General features: G+C 38.7%; 1 protein-coding gene across 4 annotated transcripts in view; it reads right to left on the reverse strand.

Moving 5' to 3' along the window:
• The window catches only part of tp63 (tumor protein p63), a 108331-nt gene extending 84221 nt beyond the window's left edge, over positions 1–24110 (reverse strand). For 3 of the 4 annotated variants that reach the window (XM_060834651.1, XM_060834650.1, XM_060834652.1), the window contains exon 1: positions 23952–24109. In XM_060834651.1, the coding sequence (XP_060690634.1) occupies positions 23952–23993 (42 nt within the window). In that variant the 5' untranslated portion in view covers positions 23994–24109. Of the gene's footprint in view, positions 1–23951 lie in introns of all 4 variants that reach the window. The other variant, XM_060834653.1, reaches the window with a different exon arrangement.
• Between the last annotated feature and the right edge of the window lie 200 nt (positions 24111–24310).

Genomic DNA, 24310 nt, shown 5'->3' on the forward strand with positions numbered 1-24310 from the left:
GAAACAACAGCAAGATTTTCTCCCGAAACTGCTTCCAAAAAAAAATCAAAGGATTGTGCTATGTATAAATAATATTTCTTACATATTGCTGGTGATAAACAATTTGTAACGACATCGAGCTAATATAAGAATGTCTTCTTCACCAAATATTCTGGTTGACATGCAGTTAACTTCTTCAAAATTTGACTGACAACCCATTTGATTCCCATCTTGTTGGTTTGTAGTAAAACAGCACCCATACCATTGTCATTGGCATCAATAGACAGTTTGAATTGCATCGCATAATTTGGCACTGCTAAAATTAGTGCAATTGTCAGCATAGCTTTCAAGTTGACAGAGGCATTCTGCAAGTCTTACATCCATTCAAATTTTCTGCCTTTAATTCATCCTGGGTTTTATACTTTTTGTTTTGAAGACTTGGCAACCTTTTGAGTGATTTTGCTCAAGCCGAGCTTGTATTGCAATTCCATCCTCTGCCAGTGATTTGAGACAGTTCTAATAAGAGAATATAAGTATCGTTTTGTAACAATTCTCTCTACCTTCTCAGTACCTCTCAAGTTGAGCCAAACTGTAATAGCCTCAGTGTTCCACGACAACCCTCAGTTCAGTTTACTGAATACCCATGCTTCATCATCTGATTTGATCCATGATCTAGGTCAGTCCCAGACGCCATAATTTATTTTTCCTCCCATGAACTCATCTAGTTTGATCACATGGGGCTCTGCGGTACATTAGATTGCTACAGTGGAGTGGTATCCATGTTACCCACAAATAGCATCTTTACCTCCCGTGGATGAAGAAGTTCTGGTTTACAATATGCGCTTTGCTCCAATGACAGCCTCTGTCCCTTGTCCATATCTGTCTGCATTCTACTTCAAATCATTTGCTGCTGAAATCAATCATTACTTTGCTACCTACTGACTCAAATAATTTCACTATTCCAGTAATTTCCTTGGTAAATGTTATTTTAATCAAAACACTACCAGCTGTAGACAAGTCCTTACAAGTTTACACTCATCCATCATCCATTTCCTTATTGATCTACATTGCTTCTTAGGTCCCCAAAATCAGAACTCTCATCTTACTGTTTAAATTCCACCATGACCTTAGTCCTGTTCACCACTGTCATCTTCCCATGCACCCAAACAATGTGCATTCTCTCAAATCGTTTTTTTTGGTTTACTGCTTTGCCAGGTCATTGGTGGCCGTGCCTTTATCCATCACAATCCCACACTCTGGAATTTCCTCCATAAACATCCTTCCCACTTCCTTTAATCTCCTACTTAAATTCTACATCTTTCACCGTGTTTTAGTTACTTCTGCAAATATCTTCTTTGTCTTACTGTCCACTTGTGGTTGATCACACCTTAGAATATTTTACATCATTAAAGTTGATACATAAATGCAAGTTGTTATTGAACATTTCCTTTCACCCTCAGATTGTTTCATAAATTCTGAACACTGCTGTTGCAGTAAAGCAGGTTTTAGAGACCACAATACTTAGACAGATCTTCTAAATGTAAAAGAAAATTACCGAAACAAAAGAAAAAAATCCATAAAGATTACAAATTCTATCCAGGAGTCAAGTGACAGTTGGAGAAATAAGCCAGCAGCAGTGTTGGAGTGAAGCAACTCACCACTTGTTGATTGCATCAAATTTGAACCAACATAATTGTTTACATTGCCTCCTTTGGACATGAAAAATGTGGAAGACTTTTAGTATAAAATGTGCAGAGCAATGGATTTAAATTTTACCACAAGTCTCATTCCAGAAACCTGAGCACATAATCAAGACACTTCAGTTCAGTGCCAAGGGAGTGTTCCAGTGTTGCAGGTGTCATCTGTCAGATGAGACATTGAGTTGAAGTTCTCTTGGTTTCTCAAGTAGAAGGAAGAGATCCCGCTAGTCTCTTTGAAGCCAAGCAGGGAGGTTATCCCCTGTGCTCTATCCAATATTAATGCTCTAACAAACATGTGGTTGGTATCACACTGCAATTTTTGCGAGTTTGCACTGTGCAATGTGGTTACACATCCCCTACATTATAAAAGCCTCTTACAGTTCATTGGCAGTAAAGTTCTAAAGGAGATCCTAAAAGGCAAGATAGAAATACAAGTCTTACCTTGACTACGTAAATGGAATATCAAAATATTTTAAGTTTAGCACTGCTCGAGTTTATAATAGTTTCAAATGTGTATCATTAAAAAAAGTCTTGCTGATACCACTGTCTCGCAACAATGATCCTGTAGACTTGTTTGTATCTAGTTGAGTACAACTGTATTGTCCTGTACAGTAAGTCCTGAAATTACTTTAGGGCAACAAGTTTGAGAATTCATAACTTCACTGAATTAATAATTTCTAGATCTAGTTTATTATCAATACTTGGAATAATTACTCTATCATAATTGTGAAGTTGTTAAAATGGAGAACTGGAGAGAAGGATTATGAAGAACGTAACGTAAAGGTCGTGGTTAGGGCCTTATGCTCAACTCCCAATTAGGAATAAACTTAACATTAAATCAAATTATATTACATACAATGCCAGAGTGAATCCACTGCAAGTTTTGAAAAAAAAACGTACAAACTTAGGAACTACAGTGACCAACTTAAAAATACTAATGCTTCAAATGAAAGAAAAACTTGAATTTTATAGCCTGCCTTTTATAACCTTCGGGTACTTCAAGTGTATTTCATCCAATGAAGTACCATTGAATTGCGGATACCGCTGTAATAATAGGATCTACAGCAGCCAATCTAAATACAGCAGGGTCTTACAAACACCAACATGAGAATGAGCAGAAAAACAATTTAGTGATAATGATTAATATATGGAAATGGTGACGAAATATTGATTGGGATTTAGGGAACAACAATCCTGCTCTTCTTCTAAATAGTGGCAATATAAGTAGCAAATTGAAGTTAATCCATAAAAGAGAGAGGGGATGCATTTTGGGAGGTCTAAGAAGGCGAGCAGGATATGATAAGTGATAAAATCCTAGGAAATAGAAGATCGCGGAACTTGGTGTACATGTATATAGATCCTTGAAGGCCATTGGACAGGTAGATAAGACGGTTAAGGCGGCATCTGGGATACTTGCTTTCACTAGTCAATGCATTGAATGCAGAGTAGGGAGGCAATAATCTAACTGTGTAAGATGTTAGTTATGTCATACCTGTAGAACTGTGCGCAGTTCTGGTCAGTGACTTACAGAAATGATGTGATTGCACCATAGAGGGTACAAAGGAGACTCACCACAACATTACCTGGGCTAAAGCATTTCAGCCATGAAGACAGACTAGAATTAGATTACACCAAGTTATTTTCCTTAAAACAGAGAAGGCTAAGCATTCAAGTTTTGCAACATTATGAGGAACACAGATAGAAAGAACTATTTTCCGTTAATAGAGAGGACAATAACCAGAGGCCACAGATTTGAGAATGGGCAAGAGATTTAGAGTGGATTTAAAGGAGAATTATTTTCTTCCAGAAGGTGGTGGGTATCTGGAACATCCTGGGTGGGAGAAGCAGGAAATTCCACAACATACAAGTAGTACGTGGATGATCCCAGACTTGCCAAAACCATGCAAGGCTATGGAAAATCAGTTTAGAGTAGATAGATGCTTGATGATTGGGTAGATATAATGGGTTAAAGGGTCTCTTTTAATGTTGTACAGCTCGAGTGCCTTTGGATATTTTAAGGCCATCTGAGACAGCAGGGGCCTCTGTTTAATGCAAAATACAGTGCACTTGTCAGTACAGCATCCCCTTTGCATCTAACTAGATATGTCAGCACTGATTTTCTACCTAAGTTCCTGCGACAGTATCATTTTGAGTTTGTGTTTCGCATTTAAGACTCATTCCTAACTCTTTACTGTGAAAAGCGCAGACCAGTAACAACTACTTTCCAATCTTCATAACAGTCAGTGAACAGTGAAGCATAATATGAACCACTGAGAGATGCTTCAAGGATAAAATTAATGCCCAAAGTTCTGAGGTTAGAAATCAGACTGAGACAAGTCTGGTTCAATTTTCAACTCTTGCTCAAAATTTTTAAAGGAATAGCATACATTACTCTTCAATTTTTAATTCTGCACAATCTATGCACAGTTCAAACACTGACTGCTTCATCCACCGTAACTGAAGGGAGCTGTGTAGGTTTATGACAGCAAATATAGAGTAGAACTAGCAGAATGTATAAGCCAATTAGCATTATTTTCAACACAGATTCTTCCATGCAGATTTTCAATACACCTCATCATTGAGTCATTACTGCAACCCTAAAACAGTCAATACTGTCTGTTTAATGCACCATTAAGGTGAAACATTGAAATAAGAACATTTTAATTGAGGCAACCAGTTTGTTGGAGTGGACAAAACGGCTGGATTTGAACCAGTCTGATAAGTCAATGAAATATGTAATTTTCTATCAAAGAAATGAATTTGTTCCTTACCCTCTAGTTGCACAGTAAGGGCATGTATTAAACAGAAAACAAAAGTGATGTCACCTAACATTCTACTATTTGAGAGACAGAGCAAGAGTAACTTGTACTTGAGCAATGCTGCTAATATTTAATACTTTTAAATGTGTTTTGCAGAAATTTTATCAACAATTTGCACTAAATTAAATGAAATGGTGATGGATGGGTGACCACAAGCTCAATCATAAAACCACAAGACATAAGAGCAGAAAATTAGGCCATTCAGCCCATCTGCTCCACCAATCATGGCTGATAAGATTCTCAAATCCATTTTTCTGCTTTCTCCCCATAATTTTAGGTCCTTGATTGTCAAGGAGATCAATCTAGCTCAGTCTTAAATATACTCAATGGCCTGGCCTCCATAGGCTTCTGTGGCCATTAATTCCATGGATTCATTATTCTCTGGCTGGAGAAATTTCTCATCTCTATCCTAAATGGTCTTCCCTTTGCTCTAAGGCTGTGCTCTTGAGTCCTAGACCCTCCTGCTGATGGAAACATTTTCTCAATGTCAATTCTGTCCAGGCTGTTCAGTAATCTATAAGTTTCAATTAGATACCCCCTCATCCTTTTAAACTCCATCCAGTTTAGATGCTAAGTCCTCAAACATTCCTCATATGTTAAACCTATCATTCCTGGGATCATTCTGCTGAACCACCACAGGCCCGCTCCAGGCCAATACATCCTGATGAATGGGTCCAAAGTTGCATGCAATACTCTAAATATTGTCTGGCCAGAGCTTTATAAAGCCTCAGAAGTACATCTTTGCTTTTATATTCTAGTTGTCTCAAAACAAATGGTAATATTATATTTGCCTCCCTAATCACTGACTCAATCTGCAAGTTTACCTTAAGAGAATCCTGGACTAGCACTCTAGTCCCTTTGCACTTTAGACTTCTGAACTTTCTCCCCATTTAGAAAATCGTCCGTTTCTATTCTTCCTACCAAAGTGCATGACCTCATACTTTGCAACATTGTACTCTATCTGCCACTTCTTTGTCCATTCTCCTAATCTGTCTAAATCCTCCTGCAGCCGCCCCCCCGCCCCCTAATACTACCTGTCCCTATGCCTATCTTTGCATCATCTGCAAACTTAGCCAGAATGCCCTCAATCCCTTCATCTAGATCATTAATGTATAAACTGAAAGGTTGTGGTCCCAACAGCAAGCGTTGCAGAACATCACTAGTCACTGATCAAATAGGTATGCTTTATGGAGTAGTCTAAGAAAAAGAAAACGATTGATTTTAGGGACAGGTCATATTGATTTCAGAAAGCTAGGACAGTGACAAGAATGTTGATGGTTTCTTCTTCAGGATAGGAAGTGGATTTATTTCACAAATCTGATTTATTAAATCCATGTTCTCCAAGGAACATTACTTACAATCCACATCTCCATCACCCTCAATTACCTTATATGTAGTTGGACTTGATAGTTATTCCGCAGTTTTCCACAGTCACTCCTTGGACTAAACCCCAATAAAACCATTGTAAATCTCAGCAAGCTACTGTATACATTTAATACCATCATGCTCATTGCAATGCACACATTCCTCAGATGGCTGCGGTCTCCAGTCACTCTCCAAACAACATTAATCTGTCTTCAACGATCGTAACTTTAAGTGCCTGTGCAGCTGTCGTCTTTGCATTACCTCAGCAGGTGGTGAACTTTCAGCTAACAGAAACACCTTTAAAGAGGACAATATGCCTTAGAAGCACCACCCAAAAGGGCAGAGTCAGCAGTGAAGAACAGGCTGGACTGCACTGTGGCAAGTTAAATGGTCAGTTTTAAAAAGGGAGTGGGAGCTGTAAATATTCTTTATTAAATTGTAGTTAATCCTTTCAAAGCCACGTGTTGTCTGACAGCTAAACAATTAATTTAATATACTGCAGGTGCTAAAAGGAATCCTACTAAATCTGCTGAGAGAGATAAGATTACTTTCCCCTTCAGTGTTCAATGAGACTTTTTAAAAACTTCATTATTTGGGATAGAGGTGGAGTCAATGCTTCAGGATCAAATTTCTGAAATATAAATGGAAGATGCATCCACAATCCTACTGTAAACAATTTACTTAATTGCAGGAAGGTATTCTCTCATTTGCTATTTCACTTGACCGGAAGCTGAAATATCTTTTAATGAAGGGAATCCTGGTAACTAGCCCATGGGATATTGGTGTTTATAGAAGAGCCAAATGACAAGTAACAATTTGGGTGCATACATCAGGTCAGGGAAAGAAACAAGGATTGCAAATTATAACAAAAACAAAAACAAAAACTATTTTTGCAATGTAATGATCGAGGTTCAAAGAACAGACATCACCAATTGCTGGCACAGATTCGGTTAATAATTAGAATCATTTGTAGGAATAGCTTTGTAATGTAGCATGGTACTTTTTTTTGTAGTTTCTCAATCAGCATTATACCCCCTCAGAATTTTATTCACCTTTTGCCTCAAAAAATTCTCTTCATTAATATTCTGATACTGATTAAGCTGGATTGCAGGTAGCAAGGGAACAACATACTTGATCTCATCCTTACCAATCTGCCAGCTATAGATGCACCTGTCCATGACAGCATCAATAAAAGTGATCACCGCTCAGTCCTGGTGGAGACAGCCCTTTTGGAGACAAAAATCCTACTCTTACATTGAGAATATCTTGCATCGAGTTATGTGGCACCATCTCGGTGATAAATGGTACAGACTTTGAATAGATCTAGTAACTGAAGACTAGGCATCCATGAAGTGCTATGAGCTATCAACAGAATTGTACTCCAACATAACGTGCAACATCATGGCCCTGCACATCTCCTCCTCAACCATTACCATCAAGGCAAAGGATTAACCCTGGTTCAATTGAGTAACACAGGAGGACATATCAGGAGCAGCAATAAGGGCACACCTGAAAATGAGGTGTCAACCTGGTGAAGCTAATGAACAGGACTACTTGTGTGCCAAACAGAATAATCAGCAAGAGAGAGCCAGAGCTAAGCAATCATACAACCAAGAGGATCAGATATAAACACTGAAAGTCCTGCCACTTTTAGTCTTGAATGGTGGTGCACAATTAGACAACTCACTGGAGAAGGTGGCTTCACAAATATCCCCATCCTCAATGATGGAAGAGCCCAGCACATCAGTCCAAACATCAGGCTGAAACATTTGCAGCAATCTTCAGTCAGAATTGTTCGCTGGCTGATTCATCTCGGCCTCCTCCAGTGGTCCCAAACGTCACAGATGCCTATCTTCAGCCAATTCAATGACCCTACATGATATCAAGAAATGATTGGAGGCACTGGATACCGGAAAGACTATTGGCAATGACAACACTCCAACAATAGTACTGAAGACTTAGGTTTCAGAACTTGAAGTTTTCTTAGCTGAGTTCTTCCAGCACTAGCATCTAGCCAATAATGTGGAATGTTGCCCAGGTTTGTCCTGTACATGAAAAGCAGAACAAATCTAACCCAGCCAATTATGGCCCATCAGTCTACTCTCGACCACTAGTACAGTGATGAAAGGCATCACCAGTGCTATCAAGCAGCATATAGTCAACAATAGCCTGCTCAGTGACACCCAGTTTCGGTTCCACCAGGGTTACTCAACATTTGACTTCACAAACCTTTATTCAAGCATAGACAAAAGAGCTGAATTCTAAGCTGAGGCAACAGTGATAGCCTTTGACATCAAGGCTGCATTTGACCGAATGGGGCATCAATAAGCCCTAGAAAAAGTAATATCAATGGCCATCAGGGAGCAAAGTTCCCTCTGGTTGGAGTCATACCTACCACGGAGATTGTGTTTATTGGAGGTCAGTCACCTCAGCTCCAGGAAATCTCTGCAGGAGCTCTTCAGGATAGTGTCTTGGACCCAAGCACTTCAGCTACCTCATCAATGACCTTCCCTCCATAATAAGGTCAGAAGTGGGGATGTTCACTGATGATTGTGCAATGTTCAGCACCATTCGCGACTCCTCAGATAATGAAGCAGCCCAACTTTAAATGTAAAAAAGATCCGGACAATATCCTGGCTCGAGCTGACAAGTGGCAAGCAACATTCATGCCGTACATATGCCAGGCAATGACTATCTCTAACAAGAGACAATCTAATCACCAACTCTTGAGACTCAGTTTTACCATCACAAAATCTCCTATCAATATTACAACTGGCCAGAAACTTAACTGGACTCACTACAAACACAGTGGTTACAAGAGCAGGTCAGAAGCTAGGAAGACTACAGCGAGTAACTCACCTCCTGACTCCCCAAAACCTGCCAATCATCTACAAGACACAAGTCAGGAATGCAATGGAACATTCCCCACTTTCCTGGGTGGGGGCAGTTCCAACAACACAAGAATGATGGATAAAGAAGTCTGCCTGATTGGCATCACATATATAAACATCCATTTCTTCCACCACAACACTCAGTAGCAGAAATTCACTAATGATCTTTAGACAGCATCTTTCAAATTCATGACCACTCCTATCTATAAGGACGAGGGTAGCAGAAACATGAGAACACCATCACCTATAAGTACCTTCAAGCCACTCATCATTCTGACTTGAAAATATATCGCCATTCCTTCAATATCACTGAGTCAAAACCCTGGAATTCTGTCCCTAACCTCATTGTGGGTCAATTTAAAGCACTTGGTCTCCAGCGGTTCAAGAAAGCAGCTTAGAATCACCTTCTCAAGAGCAACTAGTGACGGATAATAAATGATGACAGGCATGCAGTGCCCATGACTCACAAGAAAATAAAACATTCAATTCCACTCATTCCTGATGAGGGGTTTATGCTTGAAATATCAATTCTCCTGCTCCTCGGATGCTGCCTGACCTGCTGTGCTTTTCCAGCACCATACTCTCAATTCAAATCCAGATTCAGATGTGATGAAATTCATTAATTCAGAACAAGGTAATAAGAAGAAACAATTTATTCTTCTAAGCCTATTCCACCATTCAACAAGACAATGAAGAATTCCATCAATCTACCTTTGCTTAACAACCATCTATCAATATCAGTTTTAAAATTAGCAACTGCTCCATGTCAATGGTCTTTACAGCATCATGTTTGAAATCTTTGCAACTTTTTTTTTGTAAACCAGTCCTAAGTTTTTTTCTCAAAAGTTCTGGCTCTGACGTTCCTGATGTCCTGAACATTAATTAGCAGAATAAAACATCCAGGGATAAGTATCAGTTTTTCCTGAATATCTTTGAAGCTAGTCTGTGAGGCATTTTTGAACATTCCAAGGACCTCAATCCTTCGTATCTATAATTGCAAGATTCCACTTTTCTGCGATAATTTTGGAGTACGGTGTACACTTTCGGTCACCTTGCTACTGGAAGGATATAATTAAATTGGAGAGAGTGCAGACAAGAATTACAAGGATATTATTGGGACTGGAGGGTTTGAGTTTAAGGAGAGGGTGGGACCTTCTTCATGGAGCGTAGGAGGTTGAAGGGTGACCTTATAGGTGTTATAAAATCATGAGAGGCACAGATGTGGTGAACAGCAAAGGATGGGGGGAGTTCAAAACTAGAGGAAATATTTTTAAAGTGAGAAGAGAAAGATTTAAAAGGCAGCCGAGAGGCAACATTTTCACGCAGACGGTGGTTTATATGTGGAATAAACTGCCGGAGGAAGTGATACAGACAGGTACAGTTGCAACATTTAAAAGACATTTGGACAGATACTTGAATGGGGAAGGTTGACAGGGATATGGGTCAAACACAGGCAGATGGGACTAGTTTATTTGGAAAACCTGATTGCCACGGACAGGTTGGACCAAAGGGTCTGTTTCCATGCTGTATGACTCCATGACTTATCTTTTCCAGCCATTTTCTATGCCAGATTTCCTTCTTTTGTAGCCATTCCTTGAAGCATGGAAATCAAAATTGGGATTTCCAGTGTGAAAGTAAGAGGTCAAAAATGATCTCATGTAACAAATGACAGAACTTGAATACTTCAAGCAAAGTTTTCTGAAGTTCCATGAAAAGGAGTCTGGGAAATGTTCGGATCTTCCAAAAGGCCAAATATTAGTGCTGTGCCAGCATCACCCATGGGTGGGGCTTTAAGCTCCCAATTGGTGGTCCTGTAGAGAAAGAACCACCCCTGAATTAATGAACACCTTGCTTTTTGACAGAAAACAAATTTACACCAACTCCAAAGACACGTGTAATGTGCATGTCAGCAATTTCAAAACCACTTGAGTGATTAAATAACATGACACACCTTCCTTCCCATTTAGTAAATGCAACTGCATTGTGTCATGCACTACTGAAGAGATTCAAATCTTAAAATTTCTCACACCCATCAACCAAATTATATTGTACTTAATTTTTTAAAAATCTCAACATCATTGTTGTGAAGAACTCAAAAGACGAGCCAAAGCTTTAATCCCTAAGGCTCCACTGTCATTTAGAGTTGCCGGCACTCAGTTAGTGACTCTTGCCAGTTCACAGCTGACATACAAAAGATTCGATGGCAAGAAAGTGCCCTGTTTTGGAAGAGTAGCAGCGCAGTGATTAAAACCAATCTAGAGATGTGCACTGGCCGAGGCAAATTATGAAGCGGCACAGAAGTCAGGAAGCAGTCAGAATGCAAGGACTGGCTTTCCTGCTGTTGCTAGAATCATTGCAAAAACTCAATGAGCAACTCAAACTGGTGTGACATAGAACCATGCAGGGTAGGAAAGTCATAAGCTTGCTATCTTGCCTGTGATAAGTTAACATGGAGCATAGGAATTGCTGGATAAGAAAAGGCTGGGCTGAACACGCTGAACTGCATGAAATAATGCTAATGGATCAATTTCTGTCAATGAATCTATAACCAATTCAGTAGTGGACAGTGTTAGCCACTTGTTCCTCTAAAATATGTGCCACTCACCACATGCTATGACACAAGTTATTCATGTGTGGACCTCAAAATATTTCTGAAGTAAATAAATCAAAACATGTACAAGGTCTTCCAGCAACTCAACACTAAGTATTCCCATGATTTCTAAGGAACTCTGACCACTTGGTCACTGAAATATAATAATTCTACCTGAAGACAGACAGACAACAGGAGAAAGCTTGCCTTTGGTACTGCTAATGGATGAACATGTACAATTTAGACTCTCACACTGAAGCTTAGTTATTTGTATGAGGTTGGATGGATGAAAGCAAATGAATCTGGAATGCAGTGAGACAAATGAATTTTTAAGTGTACATCCTTAACATGAATAATCACAGAAAAAATGGAATTGAACTGGTAAAAGATTTATAAGGATGCTGCCAGAGTTGGAGGATTTGAGCTATAGGGAGAGGCTGAATAGGCTGTGGCTGTTTTCCCTGGAGCATCAAAGGCTGGAGGGGCAACCTCACAGAGGTTTATAAGATCTTGAGGAGCATGGATAGGATAAATAGACAAAGTATTTTACCTGGGGTGGGGGGAGTCCAGAACCAGAGGGCATAGGTTTAGGGTAAGAGGGGAAAGATATAAAAAGGATCTAAGGGGCAAAGTTTTCACGCAGAGGGTGATGCATGCATGGAATGAGCTGCCAAAAGAACTGGTGGAGGCTGATACAATTGCAACATTTAAAAGGCATGTGAATGGGTATATGAATAAGAAGGGTTTAAAGGGATATAGGCCAAGTGCTGGCAAATGGGACTAGATTAGGTTGGGATATCTGGTCAGTGTGGAGGAGTTTGACCAAAGGGTCTGCTTCCATGCTGTACATCTCTAAGACACTAATTATATTAGACTTCTCAATTCAGAGCAAATCCAACTATCCCAACAAGAGACGCAATTTTGTGACTATACACTAGTCATGCTCATACTGTAGGAAAAGATAGAGATCACGCACCAAAAATGAGACCATCAAGAGTGTCAACCTGAAACCTTTGGTGGGTATCCAACTTGTATTCAGTGTGTTTGCAGATGGTAAGAAGCTAATAAGTGATTGAGATTAGAGCTGGTGCCTCAGATAGAAAATAGCACCTGCAAAGATGGCCCTGTGCAATAGTCAATGATGCTTGTAGATACACTTTGTCCAGAGGCAAAGTTCAAATCAGACGAGACACTGCCTTAAAAATAAAAGGACATGTGAATCAATTTAACTCTTTGTAGGCTACACTTCGAAACTTCAGGAGAATTTCAGATAATCCAAGGTGATCACAATGTTCAACAAGCTCAATTAAAACTGGTATCAGTGAATTTTTAAAAATTATATAGAAAGGTACTTTTAGGTTAAGATGATTACAGTCATTAACGTAAAAAGAACAGGGGTTGCATTTTTGTGGATTTTGGCAAATAGCATTCACTTCATCCTTTTATACGTACAACTTGGACCAGACAGACAGCACAATTGATCCCATTTCAGATCAAATACATCACAAAAACCTTGGCCAAATCTTAAAAACAAAAAAGGTGCATTGACACAAACAGTATGGAAATCTTCCACATGTGATGTGTGTCATCATAGCTCTTTGGCTTTGATCACTTGCAATTATATTTACACACATAACACTTGCTTTTAACATTAGGAATTGCAGAGTCGATGAGACTAACAGATCAACCTTTTTTGGGAATTGGGTCAAAACCTCAAATTCATTTTAAACAGATTTATTTTTTGTGAAGTTCTTTAGTTGGAATCGGATTTGAAACTAGCGTTAAGCATGACTTTGTACCTTAACTGTCCTACCTTGAATTTTTGGATGTAACAGATTCATTTTTTTCTCAATAGCCAACAGCCACTGATCACACATGTGCCCCGTTTCATTCTCTTCCCATTTACATTCCCCACACTCAGCTGTGCCAAACGTTCACTATCTAGATTGTCTGACTTAATTTTTTGCAAAGATTCTTGGATATTGTCAACTTTCAAGTGGTTATCATTCCGGTATATCCTGGGTCACTTCCATTACAACAACTGTGGCATGCAACAAAAGCATACCGCTACTGTGCCTTGAGATGCACAATTCAGAGGAGAAGGCCAAAACGTATAACACAGCTTAAGTAAAATTGAATATCTGGAATAATTTCAGCCTATGAAATAGACAGTCAACCTACAGAACAAGGTGGCCTCAGGCTGAATAACAATCACTTTTAAGCCTAACCACCTGTCCCATGAATCATTCTACACTCTACACCCAGGATAAAAACAAGAAAACTCTTCGGTCAGACTGAGACCATACAGAATTTTTCTAGATGTTTAAAAAAATGTAAAATCACAATTCACAATGTATAATGGAATGTATTACATTTATTGAGAGAAACTGTAGAGTCAAATTCTTAAAACATTTCATGGTGCTAAACACCATTATTGATTAATTATGCAAATCTGAATGTTCACAAACAATAGAACTTTCATGAATGAAAAAGCACATTCACTAGAATATAAGTAAACCAAAACCAAAAAGAAAAATTGAATTTTTTATAGAACTCAAATTACAAACTTAAGTGCTTGTAGCCAATGAAATTCTTTTTAAGGGATAGACATTGTTGTAATACAAGAGAATGCGACAGCCAATTTGCACATAGCAAGGCTCCGTCAAACAGAAATTACTACGTAATCTTTTTTCCCTAAATGATGGTAGTTGAAAGCTAACTATTTCTAGAGGACACATCAGACACGGAATATACTCACATGGGGAGGATAATAGTCCAAAAGAAATATTCTATCACAGAATTCTCGCCTACATAGTCATAGTAAGAAAGTGACAAATAATGTGTGACAGAACTTTGATAGATGACTTAGAGACCATTTATGTACCTGTACACACCAACTCAGCTTGCCATTTGTCATTGCTGAAGTACAGGTGGGGCACAACCACAGCCCAAATATCTTATTCATAACACACACATTTAGGCAATCTCATTAATGAATGTGAACCTGCAGGAAACTAACCTGATACACAGATTGCTTATAAATTAAAATTACTGCCACACTTCCTGCTTCTTGCTCTCTCTTCTGCCATTCACAGGCCCTCCACAGTTGTGATAGTGTCACAGTTATGAACAAAATACATGAGTGCTGACATCATATCTGGTATAAATTAAAATCACACATAGATGTGCAATCATCATAAATATCTTCTGATATTTTCAAACACTTACCAACGAAGAATCCAACTTCAAACATGGACACCTTTCCACTTTTGGGTTTCCAATTAGTCTGTACTGCACTTACTCGGCACTTTATTGTATTTTTTTTAAATTCAGGTTGATAGATCTAACTGACAGCAAACATCAAATACAGCAGCCATAAATCACCACAACTCAGAGCCACATGTGGTGGATGATTAGAAAATGATCAGTACTCATACCATATATTCAGAAGTCATTACCAAGGAGCATTATCCGGAGGATAACTATTAATAAGGCAGCCACATAATTGTGAAGGTGAAGGCTATCCAATAAATTTACTCCATATGCAAGTTAAGAATGTGTAGTCTCAATAGCCTTTGTGCATGTGATATTTAGGTGGCAATACTTTAGACAGAGGGTCTTCCTATTACTATTATTTACTTAACGTGCACAAAGCTATTGGGAGTTGTGCATTCATCTTGCAAACTGACCAACAGGGTGAATGGATCACAACTTCTGCAGGTTTACATTTTTGGTGGGAAGGTATTACAACGCAGTGCCAATTCAAAACTCTTGTCTGATGAGAAATTCTATGGCTCAACCCATAAACTGGCAACGAGCTTCTCATTATATTATGTTTAACAGGCTTATCAACATAATAAGCGAATGAAAGGAGTCTATGAAATAAAGTGAACTTGTCAGAAAATCTTGAATTATAACTGCTCTGAAAGTGCACTGATTTTTTTTATTGCTAAAATTTCTAACAACAATTTATGCTGTAATTTCCAGAATGTAAAAATGATGTGTGGAAATCAGTGTGAAATAAATTAGAATATAGTAAACTATCCCAAGGGCTTCACTGGAGAATCATCAACCAAAATTTGACATTGAGCAGCAATTTCTTCCCCAACCAAAGAATTTGGGTGTCACTTATAAGGTTAGCCCATCCCTAACTGCCTTTGAACTAAGTGACCTTCTCAATCATGTCAGAAGGCAGTTAAGAGTCAACCATATTGTTATGGGTCTGGAGTCACATGTGGGCCAGACCAGGTACTAATAGAAGATTTCCCTCCCTTATGGACATTGGTTTTTCTGACAATGATAGTTCTGTAAGTTAGAAGATCGAGAGGCACCTTATTAAAGTGTAGAAGACTTGATAGGGTAGATACAGAATGGTGATTTTCCTTGTAGTACAGCTGAGAATCAGAGGGCATAATGTCAGAGTATGGGGATCATTCACTTAAGAAAAAGGAATTTCTTATCCCAGAAGTAATGGAATCTGTGAAGTTCTTTACTGCAGAGGGCTATGTTGTTAAGTATATTCAAGATGGAGATAGATTTTTAATCAGTAAGGGTATCATGGGTAATGGGGAAAAGACAGCTAAGTGGGGTTGAGGAACATCCAGGTAAACATGATCCCATTGAGTAGCAGAACAGATTCAACAGATTGAAAAGCCTACTTCTGCTCCTACATCTTATGTTTATCATTACTAACATCAGGATTATATTTCAGACCTTAATTGCATTTAAGTTTCACCAGTGGCCAGGTGCAATTTGACCTGCATCACCACAGCATTCGCTTGGGTCTGTAAAGGCATTAAGGCCAGATGACCAAAAGCTTGGTCAGTGAGGCAAGTTTTACGAATGGTAAGTTTTACGCACAAGAGGCTGTGATTTAAGAAGGTAATGCAGAACTCAGGTGCTTTAGAGGAAAAAACAATGCTGAACAAATGCTAGTGTTGACGGATGACAATCATCTTAATGGGATCTAGGGCTGTAGGAGATTTCAGAGCTGGGGAGGGGTAAGGACACAGGTGAGATCGAAAACAGGAATGAGAACATCAAATAATTACATAACTGAGACCCATTGTATTTAGGTGTGCCCAAATTCTTAAAGTATTGTCGCCATTAGCCACAGTACTGCAGTTTAGGCTGGATCAATGTTTTTTGCATGTTTCTTCCTATTGCATTGCATGCTATTTATAAAACCCAGCATATTATGCACTTTTTTTAACACTTTCTAAACTTGCCCTGTCACCTTTAATTATTTTGTACAAACACTCCAAGGTCCTTTTGCTCCTTCATGGCTTTTAGAATTGCAACCTTTATTCTACACTACATTTCAGTCATCTTACTAAAATATGTCAAAGAGTATGGTGCTGAAAAAGGTCAGGCAACATCCAAGGAACTGGAGAATCGATGTTTCGAGCATAAGCTCTATGCTCGAAATGTCAATCCTCCTGCTCCTCGGATGTTGCCTGATCAGCTGTGCTTTTCCAACACCACTCTCTGATTCTGATCTCCAGCGCCTGCAGTCCTTGCTTTATCCTACTAAAATATGTCACTTTACATTGTGTGCATGTGAAATTTAATGAAAAACAATCAACCTTTCTATGCCCTTGAGGTCTAATACTATCCTCAGTTCAAGTAGCACAAAACTTGGAAGTATTAAGTTAGTTCTGAAATGATGTCTGTCAAACCCAACTCCATGCTGTTAATGCAGATCAAGAAAAGCAATTATTCTATACTGCAATTCTACATGCCATTATAAGACCACTAATTTCCACATCTGTAACATCTCCCAACTCTAGAAACAGATTACCTGCAGATGCTGGATTCTGTATTGAAAACAAATGCTGGAGATCACAGCAGATCGCACAGCATCCTTGGAGACAGAGCAAGCTAACATTTTGAGTCTCAATGACTCTTCATCAAAGCTGAAGTGAAGTGTGAAGAGTCAGTATTTATGCCATAGTTTGGGAGGGTAGGTGTGAGAGTAGTGGATGGAGGGTGCTGATGGAGATAAGATGTTGATAGCTCAGATTAATCTTCCAGTTCTGCCTCAGCTTCTGTTTATCTGTTGCTGAGCATTTATCATGCTTTTATACAGAATTTAGACATATAGGTTCGAGCTAAGAGGGAATTCATTTTTGTGGATAGGTTGAGGTAGTTGAATTTTCTCTGTATGAAAAAGATTACATGAGATTCAAAAACAGGTGTTGAAAAGAAAGAAGTTGTGGGCAGAGTAACTGTAAAGAAATTGATCAGAAGGAATCAGAGGACATCTATATAAAAGGTAATTGGCAAAAGAACCAACAATAGCATGAAGAAAAAAGGATTTTGTACAGAAAGAGATTCAGATCTAGAACACATCGTCAGAGAGCATGGTGAAGGCACATTTTATTGTGGTTTTCAAAAGAGAATCGGATAAGCACCTGGCCAGAGAAAAATGTGGCCCTGGCTGCAACCGTGTCTCCCGTGAGTTGTATGCGTACATCCTTGTCTGTCTATGCGCATCTGTGTTTGGGGTTAGAGGACTAGCTAACTCCCTATAACACTTGCAGACAGCCAGCATGGATACAACAGAAAAAATGATTTCCTCTGCCATAACCTTTCCATAGACCGACATTTAGTTGAAGAAAATATCTGCTCAACAGTAGCAACTTATAGACAGTGGAATGGTGAGGAGATATAATGAAGTTGAACTAAATGTCATATTGCGTCATGGGAAACTGACACTGTTGTAGGATAATGTTTCCAATGGACAACACATGGTTAAGAAATAGGAGAATCAAGAAAAGATCGATACAAGGCAGCAGATACAACAGAGACAGCAAGAGAAACTGCTGCATTGATTTTCTAGCCATGACTGAACAGATAAGAATGGAAATAGGACAACTTATTCCCATCCAGCCGAATGACAGTTGACAGGCATTGACTGAGGATGGAATGATAGTAGACAGGTTGATAAAGTTGAGGAAGGATAGTTTTCTATTGTCACACAAGATATCATTTATGACTTTGATGAGTGTTCTTTCAATATTGTGACAGGAATGGAAACCTCGACTAAAGGAATTCAAACATGAAGTCGCAGGAAGAACGATCATGAATTTTATAAGCATCAGCCAGCATATTAAAGGGCTTTACAGACAAAAATGAGAGTCAAGGTGCACTTTTCGTTTGTAAAGATGAAGGCAATCTTTTTTCCCCTGAAGAGAGATGATGATAGAAGAGTTAAAGGAGAGAGGGACCTCAGGCAAGAATAGAGGTTGATTAATAATGTCATCGGATAAACTTGAGAGCCAGGAAAGGAAGTTCAGTGACCAGCAGTTTAGTGGACTAATGGGAAATGAAGCCAGAGGTGGGTCTCATGGACAAGATAAGCTCGAAAAGCACAGTCATAAGAAAGAAGTTTGGAATTAAAACAGACGAAAATGTAACTTCAGGGTTAGTATTGGGGAACCTTAAGTTTCATTCAGTAGGCAAGAGGAAGATAAATGGTAGAGGGAACTAAACAACCTTTATGATTACAAAGCTTAGCTGACACACTTAATGTTGGAGTTGAGTATATATAGCAAACAGGGAAAGGGGCTCAAAAAGATGGTTTGAAATGGTAAAAAGAAACTGGGGATTTAGTGTGACTAAATAGCGCCTTATGGGACCCAACCACATCAAGGCTCAAGAAAAGTTTAGATAGCAGATAGCCTCAAATGCTTGCTCACCTCACTAAAATTTGACAGTAAGCAACAATGCTGATAGAAGTGCAGGAGATTTCATCTTTAACATGCAGAAATTTGATGTTTTTAAAAATGGTTTGAGGTTAAAAAAAACTGTGTAGATATTAATAAAGACATTTTAAAAGAAAATATTAAAAATCGGCATAAAGTGCCAATAACAGTTGCTCGGGTCCAATCATGCCTAAAATACTCTAGGCAATTTTTTAACCGTTTCGAACTGAAGTAAATGCAGGAATGTGTGTTCTAATGTTTTGGGGACCCAAACCTCTTTAAATGAGACATGTGGAGTCCTGTTGGCAGACGCAGAAGCAAAGTGGACAATAGAAGAAAACTGTGCATAGCAATGTTTTAGCATAAAACCAGTATGGTTGGTTATACATAAATTCCCATGGAACAACCAATGACTGGCTCTTGCCATTCAGGGCACCAGAACATTCAAAAAAAGTTTGAGGCCATAATAAGTTGCATAGTATTTTGAACACTATTAAATCTCAAAATCTGCAGGTCTATAAAACAAATTAAGAATTAATCAGTGCATAGATCTTTCAACTACTATTTGATTTACAGAAGCTAATTCATCTATACCCTTGATAATTTTTAAAATTAGGTTGGGGTGGATTGTGGTGGTGGTGTGGTGATATGGCGAGCACGGTCATACATGAACTAGAAATCAAGTTTGTAACTTCAACTAATTATTCAGACAAATTAATTTGACCAAAAAATTTCACAGCAGGTCAATGCAGTTGTCAACATTTACCAGACATTTTCCCTTAAAAAGGAGAGTAGAACCCTAAAGGGAACTTTCAAAATTTGCAATAAATTTATACGAATGTTGTCTTTCCTCAAAACAAGATTTTGTATTATATGCTCATTAAAATAGAAATACCAAGGTGGGAGTGTGCAGTCAAAAAGTGCTGGTTATGATAGACTAGCTGAAAACATTACTCATGATTTGCTGCTTCGCATTTGCGCAGGATGGCAGTAACTGACTTGCCACCTCTGCCTCCTGGGCTGCAGAATGTTTCAGCATACATTCGGATAATGAATCATCAACACATTAAAACAGGAAAAACTATCACTACTGACTAAAATATTGCTTCACCAAGAGAACAACTTCTGGAAGAAAGATCTCCAAGTGAGGTTTATCTTTAGACAGAAAAAGAAAGATTTAAACAGGGATAGCAAAAGCCGATTAAAAATGGAAGATCTGATCAATACTCAAGGATTGACTTGGAAATTAATACTTTTTGCCTCATTTTATACCAAAGCCTTTAGACCCAGGTTAAATAAACGTCACAAAAACAGAAGTGGTGTTGACCTGACGGAAGCGCTAAAGCCCCAATGACCAAAGAAATATGCAATGTGCCAGATCCTCCTTGTGATCAGGACTTCAAATGCAAAACAGCAACAAATTCTAAATTACAAGATAACCAATAACTAAAGTCACTTCCAGTAGCTTTTAGGTACAAGAACTAAATGAGTTTGGGCATCATACTTCTCAAAACAAAACAGAATTGTTTCTGAGAATCACATGTGAGATTAAAAAGCTATTCTCTGAAGTGTTAGTTCTCTCCATCTGTTTTGAGCCCTTGATCAAAAGAACACAGAAGTCATCCACTTTCTGTCTTACCCAATAATCAACTATAAATGCGAGGAAATTTGTTGGATTTTAAGGACAAATTTGCTCTCCTTCCCTCTTCTCGCTGTTCATCTGGCTACAATTCATCCCAGCCCCATCCTCAAAACCCTCACCACAACTATTCCCCACCACCAGCACAAAGCAAACTGAAAAGAACTTTAACTTTATATAGGGGATAGTAAGAACTGCAGATGTGGAAGTCAGAGTCGATAAAATGTGGAGCTGGAAAAACTCCATTCTGATGAAGGGTCCAGACAGAAAAGTCGACTTTCTTGCTCCTTCAATGCTATTTGACCTGCTGTATTTTTTCAGCTCCGCATTTTATCAACTTTAACTTTATATAATTCAATTACCAATAACATAGCTCCCACCAGGTCATCAACCAAAACATTTAGTATCATGTAACTGAGACAACAAAAATCTTAGGGCCGGAGTACGATGCTGCCTTCTTTTAGGGAGGAATAACCCTCTGGCAGCTGGAAGTGGGCTCAAGGATGGGACGAAGGAGACAGAGAAATTCCCCTTCTTGAAAGATGCTGGCCAATCAGAAAACAGAAGCTCTCCATTGCATGCAGCACCACCAAGGAAGAAGTAGTGATAGCTGCCAGTGGCGCACTAACCCAGGGCCACAGGTGAGTGCGTGGGATGGGTATCATAGGGCAAATGATGTTGACAGTAAGGGCAGGAGAGTGGTTCTCTGTGGGCCCCCTCTTCTCAATGCTGATCTCTTTAATCAGACTTTTGTATAAGGAATATGCCCAACATAGCCAGTGAACAACTCTGCCAAAAGGTTGATTTTTGGGTTGCCACTTGGTCTCTGACTTGTCCACTGCTAACTGAATGCCAGTAGCAGCATGAGGAGCATATTTGCTGGACATTAATTGCTCACATGGCTTCAATCAATGGCAGAGTGAGAAGGCCTGGATCAGTGATGGGAGGGTGGCAGAATCCCCAAGCATACTCTGTCCAGTGATGCTGGCAGACCTGTTTACGATTCCAATGTTTACTGTTTTGGATTACATTAATAAAACAAGGTCAATAACTAGAACTTGATTGCCAAGTGAACTTTGGGAAAGGACCTGGTTTTATCTAGTTCTGGAATCAGAAATATCAGAAGACTGAAAAGCTTTGCGTTATATTCTCAGGACAACTGTCAAAAAACAGAATTTTTAGACTCATAAATTACTTCTCTTAGATACGACAGTTTACTTTGATCAACATTAAAGGGCAGTAACATGCAACCACTGTGAATGTTTTAACTTTGTTCTCTTTAGCCTGATTGAACACTGCAATTACTTAGAATACTCTAAACCTCTCTCAGATGGGAATCAAAATAGTTTTAGCTGATGTGATGAAAATGCAGGGTACACCAAAGCAGCCAGGTGCTGGTTTGGTAGAAGACACACTCCACACATTCGTCGACTCCCCAGAACCGAGTAAAATACTCAACAATTTGGGTGAATCACCAGTGAAATAGCCTTTGCTGACATTCCACAACGCATTGATTATATGGTACCTTTATTACCATCTGTATGTTTCAGAGCTAGGCTTTACATCTAATGATGCTAGACAACAGTGCTATTTAAATTGTTGCTCCAAAGTGCTCTTCAGTTTGCAGAGATTGCTTACTTATCTCACTCAGTTCACAGACTGCAGCAGCACATTCATAAGAAACTAAATAATCAGTGGCTTAAGACGACAAATTAAATTATTTAATTTGTTTACATTTTCTAACCATCATGAAACAGCATGCGTGACAATTCTAAACTTATGTAAAATGGAGAAAATAAGTGCTGGGTCTCAGTTGCAATAAAATGCCATTCAATCTCTGCAGTGTTTGAGAACGTTTCCAAAATATGCTTCTATGTCAAACAGTTGCCTGCAGATTCTTGCATTTTTTTTCTAAAATTAATGTTTATTGATTTTATGCTTTCCTTTGGGATCAAGTTGTGAACTCAAGTCCAGTACAGAAACTGTGTCCCGGCTTAGATGATTCAGAGTTTTAAAGAGAAGCCTACCTTTCATCTTTCGTGCAGCTAAGGTGAGTTATGGCGATATATTTGATCTTGTAAAAAAGATTTTCTTGCAGTTACGTTTTTGGGAGTTCTGCATTATTTTGATTACATAAGCAGTTATCATATCTGGAAAAAATCTATGATATTCTGACTTTTCTGTTATTTGTATCACAATTTAAATTATGTGATAATTAGTGATTCAATAAACACGAAAACTTCAATTGCGGTAAACAAAATTTGTAAACTTTGAATATATCAAGATAGGATTACAAAAAAGGATCCACGAATTGCTGCTTAATTCTTCAGCGTGTTCTTCAGTTTTGAAAATCTGTACAGTGCGTTTTGTGGTTTGGTAATTGTTTTGTTTCGGCCAAAAAAAAACAGAGGCTACTTCTGAGCCGCTTCTTTTGAAAGGACATTCTTTCACTGAAAAAGGTGCTTTTTTTAAGCAAACCAAAGTTGATCTACACTCTTCAAAACAGGTTTCTTTGCCCTCTGTATATGTGACACTTCCAGCTCACCTGTCTTTTTGAATTCACGAGAAAATTTAGTAAATGCTCTCAGTCAACTTCAAATCATTTGCAAGATTCAATCCAGACTTTCCCCAATATGAATTTGGGCAAGTCAATGACTGAATGGCAGTGCAGTTTGGAAAATCCAAACCTATTTATGTAGCACACTGAATACTGCTGACTCTTTCTTATTACCTTCTCATAAAGTAAAACAGAACTATTACTCTTCAAGACAATCATAGCTCTCAGAAATTGACAGTTTCCAAAGCTCTCTACTGCGCAATACCGAAAGACTGGAGTTTACAAAGTTTAAAAGAGTTTTATTGTCAACCCCCAATACAACCATCAGACTTCAAACACTACAGAAAGCTTGCTATACTTATTCAGCCATTGACTGAAGATGATTCAATAAATGAATTAACAGCATTTTACAAAGCTGCCATCCTTATCAAAAGCTAGCATTGAACTTGGGTGTGATTTTCAAGCCGTCACAAATTATAGTGACAGCTGAGATTTAAAACAGAAAAGCAGCCTTTAACCAAACTGTGAAAACTCAATCTGTCATAAAGTGGCAAATTTAAATCATTTATTTGAAAATTGCATGTCCAAATGTTGGTTAGCGAAGATACATCTGATTAGCAATTGAATAAACCTTACTGGGAACCAATCTGAACAGAAATCGTGCAGAAGTGGGTGTGAACTTTGCGGAATTTCTGATCCACTTACCTCACTGTATTGTGACTGTGCTGCATTCTCCAAGTACAGCATATTTGCAGCAATGTTGATAAGCACTGCTGTCCCGTCTCCTGGCTCCAGGTTTGTGCTATGTGTACGGTGGGAGTTTTATCTCAGATTGAGTCTGTGTCTGTTTTTTTTAAAGCAGATTCTCTTATATCCAGACCTTGCTCAACAGGTAAAGTAGAAGGGGGTGGGATCTCCACACCAGCTGCCAGCCAATCTTTCCTAAAGTTCCACCTGAAACTTTTAAACTCAACACCAATTGAATCCTTCTGCAGCTAATCTACATGTCAGCCTCTCCCCTACTATTATACTACTTCCCACCTTTCCTAAAACTTTCTCTTTCT

Source organism: Hemiscyllium ocellatum, chromosome 13, assembly GCF_020745735.1.
Source record: "Hemiscyllium ocellatum isolate sHemOce1 chromosome 13, sHemOce1.pat.X.cur, whole genome shotgun sequence".
NCBI lineage: Eukaryota > Metazoa > Chordata > Chondrichthyes > Orectolobiformes > Hemiscylliidae > Hemiscyllium > Hemiscyllium ocellatum.